The following is an 18,609-nucleotide window of genomic DNA, read 5'->3' as shown; positions in this document are numbered from 1 at the left end:
CTGACCAGACTTTTCCCCTGGTTGGACCTACAGAGCCTAGACATGGAGGAGAAGGGCTATGGGGAGGCTGATGGCCTGTCAGAGAGGACCACGCCCAGCAGAGCCCAGAAATCACCCCAGAAGATTGCCAAGAAGTACAAGAGTGCCATCTGCCGAGTCACCCTGCTTGATGCCTCTGAGTACGAGTGTGAAGTGGAGGTAGGGAGCACACACCACATGCCCTACCCCAGCCGACTGGCCCCAGAGCCAGGGCGAGCTTCTGTGTGCCCTCAGCCTGGGCCAAGCCACAGAGCATCCATTCTTCATGGAGTCCTGGACCGACTGCAGCATCCTGGAGAGATGACCTGGCCAGCCCTGCTTTGTACAGATGGTGGCACCGAGGCCCGGAGAGGGCGGTTACAATTGCAAATAGAATTAGACGAGGCACAGGGCTGGCGCCAGAAAACAGCTCTGTGGGTGGCGGGGAGGGGCTGTACTTTGGCAAGGAGTCCCCATCCAAGGGCCAGTAGGCCTGTGGACTGGGCTCTTCAGTCTCACCTAGCAGACACTGGTGTTTCAACTAGAGTCATTTTTATGTTTTTATTGGGTGGAGGGAGGGGTCTTCCTTTGTGAATGCCCCTCTCCAGGGCACCAGGACAGACTGGTCACTTGAAGATTCCGTGGTATAGGTGTCCCCCAGACATGGAGAGGCTGCCCATAGAAGGACTTCCTCACCTAGGCCATGTAGAAACTGTGTGGCATGATCCTGTCCCACAGTGGGTGGGTGGGGAAGACACCTCCTGTCTGGGATCAGCCTTCCTGGCCCCACATTTGTCATCTCCCTTTCCTGTATAGGCTAGGACTCCCATCCTAATTCTGAGCTCTCACTCATCCCCTTAGAGGGTCCACCCCAGTCTGGGCACCATTCCTGGCTCTCTCCATGTGTATGAAAGAGTCCAGAGAGTGGCCTTACTGCTGAGAGTTACAGGAACCACCTCCCTTTCTCCAGTGCCCCCGGTCTTAAGGGACATGGCTTATTTCTGGGCCCTGGTAGACTGGGTCCCTCTTCTCTGCAGGGTTGTTTTGTATTTATTTGTTTGTTTATTTAATGTTTATTTCTTCTATAGAAGGATTACAAGGTGAACATCTTGCCTATTCCTGGGCAAAAGAAAGGGATATATTCCGCCTGTGCTCTCCTACCCACACTGGCCCAAGATGCAGTTTCAGCTTGTCCCAGGAGGGCATGGAGGGTTTGGCTGAGGCCAGGTCCATTCTATCTGAAGGACTCTTCCAGACTCAGGAATCCCTTAGCTTCCCCAAACTACTCTCCAGGGTTAGGCCCAGTCCCAGTCCCCTGGTGACCTAGCCAGACAGTTCAGGGACCTCACCCTCTCTCTGGAGTCCCCTCCCTCTTTAAATAGTGACTGATTCATGTTCTCCCAGCCTGTAATCCTTTTACTGGTGCTCATCTGTGGGTTTGGAGTACCCAGCCAGGTTCTGGGCTTTGTCCTGCTGAATCCTCAGGCCCAGACAGTGGTTCAGCGAGGTACTGAGCCTGGCTGTGTGGGAGTGCGGGAGGAGGTGGCTCTAACCGTGCTGCTCCCAGCTGAGGCTGCTGTAGGCCCCGGGAGCCCCTATAAAAACCTTACTTGCTGCCTGGGTAGAGGGTGGCATTCCAGGCTGGGCTGCCCTGGATGTCACTCAGACTTAGTGTAAGGGGAGGGTCAGGGAAGGAGAGTCACACCGTGACCCTGAGTCCTAGACCCTTCCCTTCTCCCCTGCCTGTGTCCCTTGTATTTCAGGTGGTTTTTCTCTTCCTCTTACAACCACAGCTTGGACTTTTGGCTTTTCTGTTCCTTGGGTCAAAGTTAGCCTCCTTCTCTTAATCTCAAAGGAGGAAGAATCAGTCACCCCCACCCCCACTCCCCAAAGCCGGCCTAAGGTCTAGGAGAAACCCAGCAGGGCTTGGAAGAAGGCAGTTGGTGAGCTGGGCGTTAGTGTCACAGGATCCAGTAGGACTCGGGGAGCAGAGTCAGATGGGTGGTGGGAGTGCTGAGGTTGTCTTCAGATGCCGGAAGGCTCTTGGGGGTTCCAAGCCTGCCCTGATGGAACCCCCCCTTGAGGTATGTCCTGGCCTCATAGCAACTCTGCTCTCTTCTTCAGAAACATGGCCGGGGCCAGGTGCTGTTTGACCTGGTCTGTGAGCACCTCAACCTCCTGGAGAAGGACTACTTCGGCCTGACCTTCTGTGACGCTGATAGCCAGAAGGTACCTGTGCTGGCAAGCAGGGTGCTGTGTGGGGGTGGGGGTGGGGACCTCTTCTTTTAGGCCCCCATAGTCCTGCCTGCATCCCACTCCTTCCATCAGTCCTTAGCTTCTCATTAAGTGCCTTCCGTTTGCATGCACCCAAGGTTCAGCCAGCCCTTTCTGCCTCAGTTCTCTGTCTCTACCCCTCCCACCAAGTCCTTTCTTGGGGACCTGCAAGTGACCCCCCCAGATGCATACCTGGAGAGCCATGGCCTGGCTTCCTGGGGGACCTGAGACACTTACCCCAGTACCTCTTCCCCACCTTGGGAGCCTCCTATCTGAGTTTTCTTCCTTTCCACCTGTCCCACTGCAGCTGCAGGGACCTGCCCACCCTGCTGCCTCAGAGCAATGCCAGCCATGGATCCAGGGTCCCAAGCCCGGTGGTGAATGGAGATCTCGTTCCCTCACTTTCCAGCTCCAAAGGGCCCAGACTGCTCAGTCCGGGAAGGGTGTTCCCCACCAGGGTGCTAACAGGCTATTTCAGGATGTCTCTCTCTCCTAGCCCTGTCTGGCCCTCTCCCCCATCTTCTCTCTAAAGAACCCTATCTTCTCTTTCAGAACTGGCTGGACCCCTCCAAGGAAATCAAAAAGCAGATTCGGAGTGAGTGGCTTATCATGGTTGGGGATGTTGTGGAAGGGCGGGTGGGGTCTCCAGGCAGCAGGGGCTCCAGCTGTGCTGCTCTCTCCTACTTGGGGAAAAGGATCCGGAACCATGAGTTCATTTGTGCTACACAGCACATCTTGGGAAGGCCCGGCATTGCCTTATAAATGAAAATCCGAGGTAGGCACAAGAGAAATGACCACCTAGAGTTGCACAGCAGGTTAGCAGAGGAATCATAGATGCATTCAGGGTGATAGGCCTAGAACGGACCTGCAGAATCATCTAGGATAAGGGGACACATTGATGGCCTGAAAACAGCTTCCTTCCTGTCCAAGGCTGGTGTAAACTTCTATGATTGGTGACCCTTGACTCAGCTCAGAATCCTCATCCACACAACACTGCAGACCACGGCCAACTGATGGGAGTTAACATGTTAGGGAAAAGCTAGGCCTGCCCTGGTCTGGGCCATCTTCTGTTTTTAATGATAGATGACTGAGGCCCAGAGAGAGGCAGTTGCTTACCTAAGGTCGCAGAGTGAACTATTGGCCAATCCAGGTCTTTAGCCCTGGCCTCCCAACACCATCCTGCTCTCTTTTCAAGGCCTGGGGCGAAGAGACAACCTGTCCTTTCTGGCTCAGAGAGGAAGGGCATATTGGGAGGGGTGGAGCAGCCTTCTAATGGCAGAAGGGAGGAAGTAGGTGCTCAGCCAGGGGGCACGCAGTAGGTGGAGACCTGGAGCCTAGAAGCAGAGATGCCTCCACTGGGAGCTCCTCCCCCTTGGCTGTGCTTGGACTCCCTGGTCCTCGGGGCTGGAAAGCAGAGCCTGTTGCCATGACAGCAGGCAGCTGGGCCCAGGGATGCCAGCTGACTCTCCGGGAGGGGCTGGAGGGATTCTTCCTGTAGGCTCCTGTCAGTTGAAGACAAAGAGGCAGGCACACAGACGAAGCATGCTCCTCTGGGGCTGACAGGGTCCTAGGCCTGGGCTTCGGGCTGTCCCTAGGAGTCCCAACCCAGCTGGGAGGCCTGCCTCTCATGCCTGCAAGAATTGGAACACGTACATGCAGCCAAGTGTGCAGTGTTTGAGGAGGACCAGGAGCTTGGAAAGGAGAGGCAGAAGACAGAATCGTTGGAGCTCAGCATCTTTCCCCAGAGCAGGGAGTCAGTCGGTCCCCTATCTCTGCAGCCCCGGCCAGCACGGCCCAGGCCTCGTGAATGGCTGCTGCTTGTGACCATCTCAGGTCATGGAGGAGCAGTTCTGCCTCCTTCGGTAGAGCCAGAGTCTCCATCCCTACCCCTGGGACTTCTACCCATTCATCTTTGTTCTGCCTTCTGGGGCCCTCATAGAACAATTTTTTAAAAAGATTTTTAAGTAATCCCTACACCCAGTGTGGGGTTTGAACCCACAAACCTGAGATCGAGAGTCTCATGTTCCACTGACCGAGCCAGTGAGGCGCCCCACCATTTTCTTGCTCAGCCCCTCAGCCTCCTGAAGGCAGCACCGTGGGTCCTTGTGTCTTGGGCTTCAGAGCTGGGTATATTTCCTCCTAAATCTCTCTGGGTGCCTCTCTGGGCTTCTGTCTCTCCTTGGCAAGTGGATTAGGGTTCATGCCTCACAAGGCGAGGTGTCGGTTACATGTGGACAGCACCTGGCACATAGTAGGTGCTTCCCTGAGGTAGTTTGGTGTGATGGTTGAAAGACAGACACTGGAAGCCAGACTGACTGGATTCGAATCCCGACTTCAACACTACTTCTTGTGTTATTCAGTTGTTCTGTGCCTCAGTCTCCTCACCTGTAAAGTGGGGATAATGATAGGACTTATCTTTAGGGTTGTTGTGCAGGGTAAATGAGCTATCATGTGTACAACACCTGGAATGGTGCCTGCACCTAGAAGCATCTAGTACATATTATCTGTCGTTATTACTATTATTACTACTACTGCTACTACTATTATTCCTGAGGCGGGGATTGTTCTCCTTGAGGCCGCTTTAGCTGTGGGTTCTGGGGTCAGGTGACTGGAGCTTACATCCCAGTTCTGTACCGCTGACTAGCTCAGTGACCCTAGGAGAGTGACTTACTCTCTTAGAATCTTCATCTATAAAAACAAAAGTTTAGGGCACCTGGGTGGCTCAGTCGGTTAAGCGTCTGACTTTGGTTCAGGTCACGATCTCACGGTTCATGGGTTAGAGCTCTGCATCAGGCTCTGTGCTGACAGCTCAGAGCCTGGAGCCTGGCTCAGATTCTGTATCTCTCTCTTTCTACCCTTCCCCCCGTCCCCCTTTCTGCCCCTCCTCCCTCCCCCTCCATTTGTCTCTTTCTTTCAAAAATAAATAAAACATTAAAAATAAAAAAAAAATTTACCTCAGGATCATTATGAAGCTCGAACTCCTATATGTGCGTGGACAGTTCTTAGCAAGCAAAGTGACCGGCACTTAGTAAGCACTGGAGACATTACAGCTTTTTGGGGAAGACGGTGAGGATCACAGGGACAAGGATGGTGGTAATGGCATGGCCTCCAGTCCTTTGTGACCATGGTCCTACCTTGGATGGGCCTTGCTTTCTCACATTGTCCCAGGAGTGAGCTGCCCATTGTTCTAGATAGTAGCCTTCCTCCAAGGCCTCCTCTCTCTTAAGTGGTCATCCCTTTTCTTGGCTTGGAGAGCTTGTTTCCAGCTAAAACCTCAGCCTTTATTTCTCTCTCTGCCTATTTGTGTACCACTGATTGGTTGTATCTCAGTGTGGAGTTTAACATTTATCCCGTGAAAAGCCCTTTGCTACTTTCTGTTCGTTACGCTTGCCTTTTAGGTCTTGCTAACACCCCGTTCTGCCATCCGATGTGGAGCCAACCTGGCACAGGGCAGTCTTATGAAGGGGGTTCCTAGGAACAGTAATCTGGCAGGATGCCCTATGAGAAATGGACACAGCAGGTCAAATAAGTTTGGGAAACCCCTAAATGCATGTCCCCTTGAGGGGTGCAATTGACAACAGCAGAGTGAGGGCTCTGAGAAGTCCACAGTGAGGGAACCCATTTGATATGATTTGTTTTCTTCCCATTAACATCAAATGGCATAGACTTTGATGTGGAGGAGGGAGCATGGGCTCTGGAGCTAGGAGGATTGGGTCTGAGCCCTAGCATTGCTGTTTCTTAGCTGAGTGACCTTGGGCTGGCCACTTTACTGACTGGGCCTCAGTGTCCTCATTTGCAAAATGGAGATAATCATAAGACTTTCTCATAGGAGTTGCTGCAAGGTTTCCTGAAGTGAAGTTTGTGATTCCCAGTAGGATTGACATGCACCACTGCTCTTCTTTCTTTCTACCTTCCTTCCCATTGCTGTTTCACGAGTCTTTCAACCTGAGCTTCAGTCTCCTCATCTTTCAAGTGGGAATAATATTCCAGTCTTCCTGATTAGATTGTCCTGAAGTTATAGATATGAGAAAACTTTGAGAAGTTGCCCATAGTATGATGCATCTGGGTCACCCACTGGGGTGATGGGGCCTCTCTGATTGTTCCCCTATCTTCTCCTCTTAGGCAGCCCCTGGAATTTTGCCTTCACGGTCAAGTTCTACCCCCCTGATCCTGCCCAGCTGACAGAAGACATCACAAGGTGAGGGCAGCAGAGAGGGGGTAGGTGTGCTGGCCATGTGATTAGGAACAAAGGCACCCGGCCCTGGTAGACATGGGGCAGTGATGATGTGGCAGTTGCAAACTGAGATGCCTGTAGCAAGTCCAGGCAGACAGCATCAACAAAAGAAGCTGACTCAGTGCAAGAAAAAGTGATGCAAACAGAGTAGGCAGTGGTAGCGCACCCTCAGCTTTAGAGAGGGAAGCATCCCAAGCAGCATTGGGACCCATTTCACTGATTGAAATTGAAATTCAAGAGGGCACACACCATCTAAAACAATTGCTGTTAGCCCCAGAAATCAGTGCCATGTAGGAACTGTTGAAGTGAAGCTAGAGATTTGAGAGGGAAAATCCACAAATTTCAAATGTTAGTAGCTAATTCAAACTTCTAAAAATCATGATAGAGGCCATCTCTGGATGGGACAAGCCAAACACATCTGAAGGCTGATGTTCTGGGTGGACCACCATTTTTGACTTTGGAGATAAGGCAGGAGTAGAGCACAGGAGCCTTTGCCCATAGGGATTTGGTCCCATGTGCTGCCCTGTGCACACGTCAGGCATGTAAGGGTCAAATGAGACATGATCCCCCTGCCCCATGGAGGCAAGCCTGGGCTGCTGGAGTGAACATGGATTGTATGTACAATCTCATTGTGCCTCAGGGCCAGTAGATCACGTGGCTTGAAGATTAGAAGTGGGGTGCAAAGCATTTTTCAGAATGAGAACTTCTATGGGGGTTCATCCCACCTCTGGAATCAGAACAGGTAGAGACCCTTCTCTTTATCTAAGCCCTTTCCAAGAGGAACTCATGATATCTCACTTCATGATATCCTGGGGTTGTGTTATCCATGTGCTGGGCCCCATACTCCCAACAATAATAAGATGATGGCTTGGAGTTATTCTTAGAGCAGAGGAGGGGCTACTAAGCCAGCCTCTCTCTCCCATTGGGTCTCTTCTTAATATTGGCTGCCTGTTTGCCAAGCAATGGGCCACAGGCACAATGCCAACTGTGGCCTTGGGAGATAATACAGATGTCCCTGGGATAGATCAGACCTGAAGTCTTGGCCTCATTAGCCCTGCTCTAAGCCCTGAGGTCATCTTGGGACCAAGATTCAGCAACAAGGTCTCAATTCCATTTCCAAGAGGGCTGAGGGTTGTAGACCAGCTTAGTCCCCATTCCTCTGGTCTTACCCGCTGATATCTCTCCTCTTTGTGCCAGACCCCGGGCATTGGGCTTCTAGGGACACCAGGAGAGAAACTAGCCCTGCTTGGCATGGAAGACCTCAGGGAATGGGATAGTAGTAGCAGCTGGTTTAGTAAAAAATATTCAGGCTCAAAATAAACTGGTCAGAATGACAAAATGAAATGTTGGTCAGAGTGGCAGTGATTTTCTATTTTTTAGACTTGAACAAAAATGCCTTTAGGCCCGCACTTGGTGCCTGTGATGTTTGAGCTACTACTGATTCTGAGCCTATGCCTTGGCCCTGAGTGCACACTGAGGCCGCACATACTTTGTGTCAGAGCTTCAGTTCAGACCGCAAAATAATGTCATGGAGCAGTAAAAATTATACGAGTAAAAGCCACTTAAAAGGAAAAGCAATAGGGGCGCCTGGGTGGCGCAGTCGGTTGAGCGTCCGACTTCAGCCAGGTCACGATCTCGCGGTCCGTGAGTTCGAGCCCCGCGTCGGGCTCTGGGCTGATGGCTCAGAGCCTGGAGCCTGTTTCCGATTCTGTGTCTCCCTCTCTCTCTGCCCCTCCCCCGTTCATGCTCTGTCTCTCTCTGTCCCAAAAATAAATAAACGTTGAAAAAAAAAAATTAAAAAAAAAAGGAAAAGCAATAGATGATTGCAAACAATGGTGAAACATGGCAAAATGGGCAAGGAGGCATCACTGCCTGAGAATGAACTGAAACATTTTTTTAATGCAATAACTGAAAAAGCAATAAAAAAATTGTTTAAAATGGATCTAAAAACTGTAAAATCATCCAAGTGTGCATAAAGTTATAAAAAACCATAGCCTTATGGTTGGAAATGTTCTTTAAAACAATTTGTTTTTAGACAATTCACTTACAGCTGGAGGCAAAATAAAAAGTTTGAGAAAACATTGGCAAACAGGTTTGTCCTGGCTGTGGAATGCGGTGCAGAAGTTAAAATGAATGAGGTCAGGTCATTTGTGCTGATCTGGGAAGGGCACTGGTGCACGTAGTTGGGTTGAAAAAGCAGCTGTAGAATTAGATGTATCATTTGATACCATGTACGTGTTAAAAAGACCCATGAATCAAAACACGCGAATTTCTGTATGTCCACGGAGGAAGAAAATCTAGAGCAGCCACACAGATAATAGGGGTGATCTCTGGGGGAGGGGATTAGGGCTGAGATAGACATCAAGAAGAAATTTAGAATTATCCTGAAAGTGTACATCTGCAGGGGCACCTGGGTGGCTCAGTCGGTTAGCATCTGACTCTTGGTTTCGGCTCAGGTCATGATCTCACAGTTTGTGAGATCACACCCCGTGTTGGGCTCAGTGCTGGCAGCATGGAGCCCGCTTGAGAGTCTCTCTCTCCTGGATCTCTGCCCCTCCCCCCACTTGCACACACACACGTGCATTCTCTCCCCTATCTCAAAATAAATTAAAAAAAAAAACATTGACAAAACAACAAGAAAAGTTTACATCTGTTCCACAATAAGAATATATTAATTGCAGGATTAAAATAGATAAAATTAAAAAAAAATCGTCAACCAGCAGAGTATTTAGCTTCAAAATAAGTTAGAAATTTAATGTTTCCACAGTAGGGAAAAGTCCTCAAAGTTAGAAATTAACAAAATATTTAAAGGCACGCAAAATGGACAAAACCATCCTTTTAGGACACACCCAAAGTATCAGCGCCTGAAATGCCAGTGTCTAGGAGCATCCCTTTTCTGCTGAACCGAGTGTTGATCAGTTTGGTTCTGATGGGCAGGTGGGCCTCTGTGCTGGGGGTGTCTAGGGAGGGGGTGGGGCCCATGCCCATGGCCACTCTCCCCTATCTCCAGATACTACCTGTGCCTGCAGCTGCGGGCGGACATCATCACGGGCCGGCTGCCCTGCTCCTTCGTCACACATGCCCTGCTGGGCTCCTACGCTGTGCAGGCTGAACTGGGCGACTATGATGCCTGAGGAGCATGTAGGCAACTATGTCAGTGACTCCGTTTGCCCCCAACCAGACCCGGGAGCTGGAGGAGAGGATCATGGAGCTGCACAAGACATACAGGTGAGGGGTCTCCCTGGCTCCTCAGCCGTTAGCTAGGGCCCCAGATGCTGCGCTGTAAGTACCCCCGCCTGGCTCTGCCCCTGACTCGAGGTGTATCCGAGAGCAAATCATCTCATCCCACTGGGTCTTATCAAATGGGAATGGTAGAACTAGCAGTGTGACCATAAATGACCTCTTGGACCTCAAGTTCATAAGCTTTTCTGTGGGTATGATAATTCCCTGTCTGTGGCCTCCGAGGATCAGTCTCTTTATCTGCCAGCTGGAGATAAGCAAAACTCTCCTGTGTCCTGATGTCTCAGTCTTGGCGTGAAGTTCAAAGTTTGCGCTCTGAAGCTGGACTGCCTGGGTTCATGTTCTCCCTGTGCCACTTTCTAGCCAGGGGATCTGGACAGGTCACTTCACTTCCCTATGCTTTAGTTTCCTCATCTGTTCAGTTTGAGTGCTAATAGAAGCTGCCTTGTGGTGTTGTTGGGGGACTAAATGGTACACATTACAGACATGCCACATACTTAACTGTTGCTCTCTGTGATTTTAGGGGTTGAATAGTTGTGCAATGGAAAGCACCTTGTTCTAGGAGTTAGATGATGGTTAACTAGATGGGTCATTGTGCAGCTGGCTGTTTAACTTAGCAGCCCCATCTTTCACTTGCACATGTATGGATTTAGATTATCCGTGTGTCTCAACTGTTGGTATTTGGGGCAGGAGAATTCATTGTGCAGGATGTTTGGCATCCCTGGGCTACAGGCATCAAATGCCCATAACACCTTCTTAGTCATCTAACAACCAAATGCCCCCTCCCCATTTCCAAATGCTGCTGTGAGGTTGGTTCGTACCACCCCTGGGGGAATCACCTAGAACTAAATGGCCTCTAGGGTCCTTTAAGCTGGAAGTGCTTTGAGCTCCAAGTCCAGGGTTGTTATGGGAACCTAATTTGATAAATGATGTGAAGTGCATTATAAGCCATGAAGTGCTGTGTATGTGTGTGTGGGGGGGTGGGGTATGGTGATATTACCTTATTGCTAATGGAGGATGGGAGGAGTCAGGTGAATTGTCTCCAGGGGGCTGCATCTGGAGAGGAGGCCTAGGACCGGATGTGGAGGGAATGTGTACAGGGGGAGGAAAGCCCATTGGAGTGTGATGGAGTGCTAGGTCCAGAGTGGCAAGTGGTGTCTCTCAGAGACTTGCACACCAACTCTGGGTAGTAGTGGCTGCTACTGTATTATGTTCGCAGGATACTGAAACCGCATTGGTTAGCCGTGTCTGTCTGGGCTCAGGAAGAGGGAGCGACGGACGGCCTGCCTGCCCCACCGTCTGTCATTCCTGTCATAGGTAACAAGATGTATTAGGATTTGTGAAAGTCCTGATGATTCAGAGAAAGAAGCTCAAATAGAGGCTGGAGAATGCTATAGCCACCCCTTCAGTCTTTTACAGCTCTTTTGACTTAAGCCACCTGGACATCTAGTGTCCAGGCATGTCACACAGCAGCTCACTGAGGGTAGACAGAGCAGAGGAAACTGAGGCCCAGGGGGATAGGAGACAGATGTAAGTGAGGATTCGGAAGGAGCACAGACTTCTGGAGCCACATTGTCTGGACTCAGATCCTGACTTTTGCTGCTTAATAGTTTGTGTGGCCTGAGGCGAGTTATTTGAGTTTCCCTGTGCTGGTTTCTCTATAAAGTGGGAAAAATGGTAAGACATACCTTACAGAATTGTACGATGTTCGGTGAGTTCATACATGTGAAGCATTTGGAACATTAACCCATGTAGTGCTCAATAATGTTAGCCGTGACTAAATAGAAAATGTACAGTTTCCTGGCAGCCAAAGCAAAGAAGGAACTTGATGAATTACATAACTTTCTTTTCAGAAAGGAGAACGTGCACCTGCTTCTCAGGGGAGATGAAGTGGTTGCTGATACAAAGTTCAGAGAGAAATATCTTATGGGGGTGATAATTTAGGAGCTCTGGGTGATTATAATGAACAATGTCTTCCACAGTGGCTCTTCAGTCAAGGAGAAGCAGAATTTATGGTTCACATTTAACTCAGTGGCAGATTAAAGCAGAAATCCCGACTCCCACCTCATCCCTTGAATACTTCCCAGAGGAGACAAGACTAGACCTGAGCTTTGGCAACAGGAAGGGATTGGGTGGCTGAAGCCGGGGCTGGGGGTGCACCATCTTGCACTGAGAGCAGAGGGGAGGGACTGGGCGAGGCCTAGTCATATGCCCACTCCAGCACATTTGTTTTCCTAGAATCACAGGTTCTGATCACAGCCACCTTCAGCCAGCAGGACTTAGGCCTGGGCCTTTTCCATGGCTGTCTGTGATCATGTTCTTTCTCTTAGGGGCATGACTCCAGGAGAAGCAGAAATCCACTTCTTAGAGAACGCCAAGAAGCTTTCCATGTATGGAGTAGACCTGCACCATGCCAAGGTACTGCTGGGTCCCAGGGTCCGCCTAGCATCTGGGGTGTGTGTGTGTGTGTGTGTGTGTGTGTCCCTGGTGCTTCCAGAGGGCTTGGTGTGCCAGACCCTGTGTTCCCTCCAACCTGAATCCTTTTATATTCTTATTTCTCATTCCTCAAAGTTCCATAATCCTTTCTCATATTATATTTACTTATGAACCTGTTTGTACCACGTAGAGCTTGGCCTGGTACCACATATGTATCACTCCATGTTTTCTGGCGAATGAATGATTAAGTAAGTGACAGAGAGAATGATCAAAAAAGCAACTGGGTGTATAAATAACAGAATGAATGAATGAATGGAGTGAATGACTGTGTGGGGTGGGTCAGGGGCTCCAGCATGTAGGCTCTAACCCCGATCCTGGAGTCTCTTAGAAGCAGAGCTCAGGAAGGGGTTTCAGGCCAGATGGCAGGTGTGGACTCCAGGCCTGCCATTTGATGGTGTCTACTCACGCAGGACTCCGAGGGCATTGACATCATGTTGGGAGTCTGTGCCAATGGCCTGCTTATCTACCGGGACCGGCTGAGAATCAACCGCTTCGCCTGGCCCAAGATTCTCAAGATCTCCTATAAGAGGAGTAACTTCTATATCAAGATCCGGCCTGGGGAGGTGAGCCTGCCTTGGGAACCCCTTCTTCTCACTGGAATTGTCTAGAATGGAGAGAAGACCCTGACATCTGAGCCTGGGTTTTTCCTACTTAGTATACATGGGTCCTGGGTAAGGAGAAAACACTCTTCTTCTGGGATTCTCTACATAGACTTCATACCTTGGGTGGCTCAGTCAGTAGAGCATCCGACTCTTGATCTCAGGGTCATGAGTTCAAGTCCCATATTGGGCATGAAGCCTACTTTAAACAAAAGACTTCATGCCTTATGTATGTGCCTATATGCAAACATCATTTACAAACAGACATAACACACAAACACAGGAGCACACATAAAGATAACCCATATATTCAAGTTACACAGATCAATGAGTACCTGGCCATCCATATCCATGTATTTGCTTACATGAAATATTCAAGTATGTACACATACCAAAATACATGACCACACACACACGCACACACACACACACCACAAACGTGTATATGTTCAACCTCTATACCTCACCCATCAAAAAAGTCCATTTATTTCTACCTCTCGAATAAATGCAAACCCATCTGCTTCTGTCTTTCTCCACTGTACCAGTCACCAACAGCCACCATCTCTTACCTACATTTCTACAAGGTACTTCTCACTGGTCCCCCTGCCTCCATTGTGCCTTCAGGGCATTTTTCTCATAACTGCCAAAAAGAGCTCAAAAGTCCCTTTCATCAGGTCATGTCTGATGCAATGAGATTACTACTACCCCCCTCCCTCCCCGCTCACTCTCCCACCTTAAATCTTTCAAGAGCTCTCTGGCTCATGGGCTACTTTCTGAACTCCAGGTGTGGCCACTTACCTCTCCCGTGTATCTCTGTCCCATGTGCACTGTGCTCCAGCCCCTTTGGCTTTACCTGACATCCTAGAATGAGCCAAGATCTTTCCTGCCTCTAGCCTTTTGCTTTTGATGTTCTCTCTACCTGAAATTCTCTCTCACATAGTGGGTTCCTTTCCCATCCTTCAGATGTCTGCTCAAAGATCGCTTGTTTAGAGGGCATTCCCAGGTCACCCTTTCTAGGACAGATCCTGATCCCCACACCTGCCCAGGTATTCTGTCACATCACACATCTCTGTTCATTCCCTCATCAGCGTCTAAAGTGGTTTTGTTTACTAATTTGTTATCAGAGCATCCCCCTTCCCTGTCCCCAAGAATCTTCTGTCTTGGTCACCATGCTGTCTCTGTTGCTTAGGACTTGTCACAGAGTAAGGTTTCTGTCCACTTTATTGAGTAAATGAATGAACAGGCTAGAGTCGCACATGCCTGAGAAGAGGTTCAGAAAGGACGGACCAGCAGCACGAGAGCCCAGGCCTTGCTTCTAACCCACTCTCTTTGGTTTCACAGTACGAGCAGTTTGAGAGCACAATTGGCTTTAAACTCCCAAACCACCGGTCAGCTAAGAGGCTGTGGAAGGTCTGCATCGAGCACCACACATTCTTCCGGTGAGCCTGACCCTGGGGTCGTATGCTCTGTGAGGGGGGGAAGCAGGAGAAGGAACTCGGAGGGACTCCATGAAAGCCCCTTTACCCAAGTCCCTCCCGTTATGGACCACTTTGACTTGTAGCTTGTGGGACAGTGGGATGAAAGGCCAGCTGTGGTCTAGCCTTGGGCCTGACAACGTAGGTCCGATCCCCTCCTCACCTCCTCACTCCACTGCAGGCTGGTGTCACCTGAGCCCCCACCCAAGGGCTTCCTGGTGATGGGCTCCAAGTTCCGGTATAGTGGGAGGACCCAGGCACAGACCCGCCAGGCCAGCGCCCTCATTGATCGGCCCGCGCCCTTCTTTGAGCGTTCCTCCAGCAAACGGTACACCATGTCCCGCAGCCTTGATGGAGGTATGCCCCAAATGGGAGATGGGAGAGGGTGGCATTTAGTGGGAAGTGGGGGCACACCGGCTTTTGCAGAATGAGCAGTGACAGTGGTGGACACCTCACACATTGATTTGCAGCAAGCCTGGTGGCCCGAGACCCTGGTGCATGCACCTGGGCAGCTCCTGGTGGTTTCGCCTAGGCTACAGCATCACTCTCGCTGGAATATGATGTTGCCACTCTCTGGACTTCCCGCAACTTCCCGGAGTCGTGGCCTTTTGGGGTTGCAGGTTCAGCCATATGGTTTTCTGGCCCCCCCCATGATGCTTAGTGATTCACAGACTGTCAGCCGAGGAGAATGGTATATTGTGACTGCAATGTGCAATGTGACTGGTGATGCCTTACCTGATGGGAGGCTGAGGGGTTGGTTGTTCTCAGTCATTCTTTTTGTTCCAGTGAACTGATCGACATCTAACCACATGGTGCTCTCCACTGCCCTAGTCCTGTTGGGCTGACAGGTGCCCTTAATATCAGTGAGAATTGGCCCTACATTGTCCTGTATCCAGCCGACCAGGGCTTCTCAAAACATGGCCCACAGACCACCTGCAAGAAATCACCTGTAAGCTGGTTAAACATGAAGATTCCTGGGCCTTGGCCAAGGACTCTCCCCAGGATATGCACACTGAAGTTTGTAGGAGAGGTTCAGAGGCCACATGGGCATTGGGGAGATTCAGTTAAGCAAATCTGAGTTCAAATCTCAGCCTTCGTACTCACCAGCTGCTCTGCAGGCCAGGAAGTGGTCATAAATATCCATACATGAATGGCTGGAAGGTCTAGAGCTTAACTGCCCTGTGCCTATTTCCTCTTCTTCAAAATAAGTAATACATACTTAGTTGTGTTATAGGGAGAACTAAATATGGTCATGCCTCTACAACCCCTCAAAAAGTTCCTGGCACATAGAAGGACCTAATAAATTATACCCAATAATGGTTTATTGTTTGTTGTAGCAATAATAAATTATTATTGCTTTTAGGTTTGCAGAGGTAGGTTAAGGTAAGGGGTAGGGACTTGCCTGGGGAAACAGTGGTTATTCCCAGGACACACTGGGGTAGTTAGTTCTGCTCTAGGCAAGCCAGTTCTGCTCAACAATATTTTGCAAGTGTTAGAATAAGTATGACCCTTTCCTTGGAGGAGCCCATAGAACGCTAGGTTTGTAGGCATATAATGTGATTCAAGCCGTGGGAGAAGTATATACAGAATACAGAGCACAAAACAGAATATAGGAGAGAGGGATTAATTCTGTCTAGGAGGGGCAGAAAGGGCTTTGAAGGGAGGGTGACAACTGGGCAGGGTTTTGAAGGATACCTAGGAGTTTTCCAGGTGATCAGGAGAGTCTGATACTTTTCTTGCAGTGTGAAGTGAGACCTGTCCCAGGACTCCCTGACCATGTTCAGAGGACACGAAGTTTTTCAAAGGTCCATTTGAGGCTGAGGAAGCTCCTTCTTCTCCTTGAGTGGGAGGAGAGCTAAGTAAGGGTTGAGAGCTAACATTTATGCAAAGGGAAAGTACAGTCCCTTTATTTTCCCCTGCAGCTTCCTACATGAAGCCCAGATTGTGCAGGGCAGCAAAGATTGGTCTAGAGCTGGTGAGGCTCATCCTCTCCTACATCCCTCTGGAGGACCAGAAGGCTGAACTCTAAACCAGGAGACCTAGGTCTTTGTCCTGATTCACTGAAAGGTCACCAGTGGGAACTTTCCCCTCTTGGAGTCTCAATTTATCTTTTGTAAAGTGAGGAAAGTGATTCCCATTCTAGCCATCAACACAGAGGATTGTGCGGATCAGATGAGAGGTGTGCATAAAAGGGCACTTTGCGAAGTGAGTATATGTGAATAGAAAGAATAATTATTCTCTTTTAATTTAGGCCAGCCCCAAGGATAATCCATGCCATGGTCATTTCAATTCAGTGTTTTCCAGGCATTGTTTCCCACCAAGACATCCATGGGCATAGTCTGGATTATGTCCAGTGCCTAGTGTAAAGCCTCTAATTCCATCCCTTTCTTTCCTATTCAGAAAAGTACTTTGGAATGCCAGTGAGTGAGAAAGATGTTATTACAGGGATCCCTCTGAACTTTCCCTAATTTATAAAGAGGCTAAATTATTTGCAAATCTCAGGACTTTAGCTTTCAGTAGTAAAAGCTAATCTCACAATATCTATGTATTGCCAAATAATGGTCAAGTGAGTATTCTGTCACAACCACCACAACAAAAACATCAACATTTGTGGTCCAACATTGGTTGAATTGGCTCACTCTGTGCCAGTCTGTCTTCTAAGTATTTACACACATTAGTTTATTCATTCCTCCCTCAGCTGTCTGAAATAAGTATTGTTTATAGATGAGGAAACTGAGGCCCAGAGAGGTTGTATAACTTGCCCAAGGTCACACAGCCAAGAAGAGATGGATTTGAGAATTAAACCTGAGCTCTAGTGCCATAGAAGTCAGGAGGGGGTCTGGGGCTGGGAGGCAGCTCTGCTTCGTACCATCCTCATGACTGGACACGGCTACCTCCCCTGTACTTATCCTGACCTGTTGGAGATGTGGATGTCTGTGCTCCACTCCAACCATGGTTGGGCGGTTGGCAGGGCTGGCTCCCTGTCTGTCCCCCCAGGAGAGGTCTCACAAGGCCGCCTGGCCATCTCTGCCCATTTTAGCGGAGTTCTCCCGCCCAGCCTCGGTTAGTGAGAACCATGACGCAGGACCCGATGGTGACAAGCAAGAGGAGGATGGCGAGTCTGGGGGTAGGCGGTCAGAGGCCGAGGAGGGAGAGGTCAGGACTCCCACCAAGATCAAGGAGCTAAAGGTAGGAGCCTGACTTTCTCATACCCTCTGACCTGGGGATCAGGAGGCTGATTCTGGGTCTAGCCTCGGCCTTGGCCTTGAGGTATTTCCAGCTGTGGCCGAGCACCCTCATTATGGGATGCACCATGGACAGGGCCTTGCCCAATACCTTGACATCCCCTGGTGTTGGGTGGTAGGCACGCTGCCCCCTTCCCCTCCTTTTGTCCTGCTTCCCCACAGGGGCACTCTGTCCCCTAGAGGACTTCAGCCTCCCCTTGCCCACTCCTAATTTGCCCCTTTGACTGCGATTTGGGTTTGCATGGCCCCTTCCTCCCCAGAGCATGATGGGGTGTCCCTGTAGGCCTTCACAAGGATGAGGTTCAATTATGTCCCCTCCTGCCCCATGCATTTCCCACACACTTGTGCACACACTCCTGCAGGCACGCATGGCCTCCGGTGGGCATGCATTCACTCACAGTTTTTTACCCCTCTCAGAGTAGGGTCATGCACCCAGACATGCAAGAAGCATGCACACGGGCATGTGCACACATGGGTGTAGCGTATTTCCGTCATGCAGTTGTAGCTTGGAGCACAGGCCCCTGAACATACATGCTGACGGCAAGAAGCATGAATGCCCAGAGCCCTCATGTCCTGTTTACTGAGTGTGACTGCCTGCTTTGCCCCCAGTCCTCCCACCCCCTTCTTCACCTCCCCGGGCCAGCACCCTGCCTCACACCCCCACCTTTGGCTACCTCGCTGCCCCTTGGGTGGCCCACCAGCTTCCCTGGCCCCTGCTCCTCAGGAAAGAACCCTCTGGGCTACCTGCTGCACCAGATCTGGCCAGGGGCCATTGCGGTGCCTCTAATCCATTTGCTTACTGACCCTGCCGTTCCTTCTCCTTCTCCCGCCTCTCGCTAGCCGGAGCAGGAAACCACGCCAAGACACAAGCAGGAGGTACTGCATGGGACCTGTCACCACTCACCCAGCCATTCGTATCCCCAGCTCATTTGTCACCATCCCACAGTCCACCCCAGGCTTATGTCCTGGTACCATCTCAGCTTCAGCTTTGCCTCTGTTCCTCGGCCATACTCCTCCCCCGACTACGG

General features: G+C 50.2%; 1 protein-coding gene across 1 annotated transcript in view; it reads left to right on the top strand.

Annotated features, from left to right (window-relative positions):
• Positions 1 to 18,609, top strand: part of EPB41L1 (erythrocyte membrane protein band 4.1 like 1) — a 127,308-nt gene that overhangs the window by 72,767 nt on the left and 35,932 nt on the right. Inside the window, 13 exon segments of the mRNA XM_030309685.1 lie at positions 34 to 198; positions 2,143 to 2,247; positions 2,845 to 2,887; positions 6,415 to 6,490; positions 9,537 to 9,657; positions 9,659 to 9,687; positions 9,689 to 9,754; positions 12,097 to 12,184; positions 12,673 to 12,825; positions 14,203 to 14,300; positions 14,518 to 14,693; positions 17,377 to 17,525; positions 18,422 to 18,457. Of these exon segments, the coding sequence (XP_030165545.1) occupies positions 34 to 198; positions 2,143 to 2,247; positions 2,845 to 2,887; positions 6,415 to 6,490; positions 9,537 to 9,657; positions 9,659 to 9,687; positions 9,689 to 9,754; positions 12,097 to 12,184; positions 12,673 to 12,825; positions 14,203 to 14,300; positions 14,518 to 14,693; positions 17,377 to 17,525; positions 18,422 to 18,457 (1,305 nt within the window).

Source organism: Lynx canadensis, chromosome A3 (genome assembly GCF_007474595.2).
Source record: "Lynx canadensis isolate LIC74 chromosome A3, mLynCan4.pri.v2, whole genome shotgun sequence".
NCBI classification, from domain to species: domain Eukaryota; kingdom Metazoa; phylum Chordata; class Mammalia; order Carnivora; family Felidae; genus Lynx; species Lynx canadensis.
Note: the sequence above shows the minus strand (reverse complement) of the source record. Positions and strands in the feature narration are given on the sequence as shown.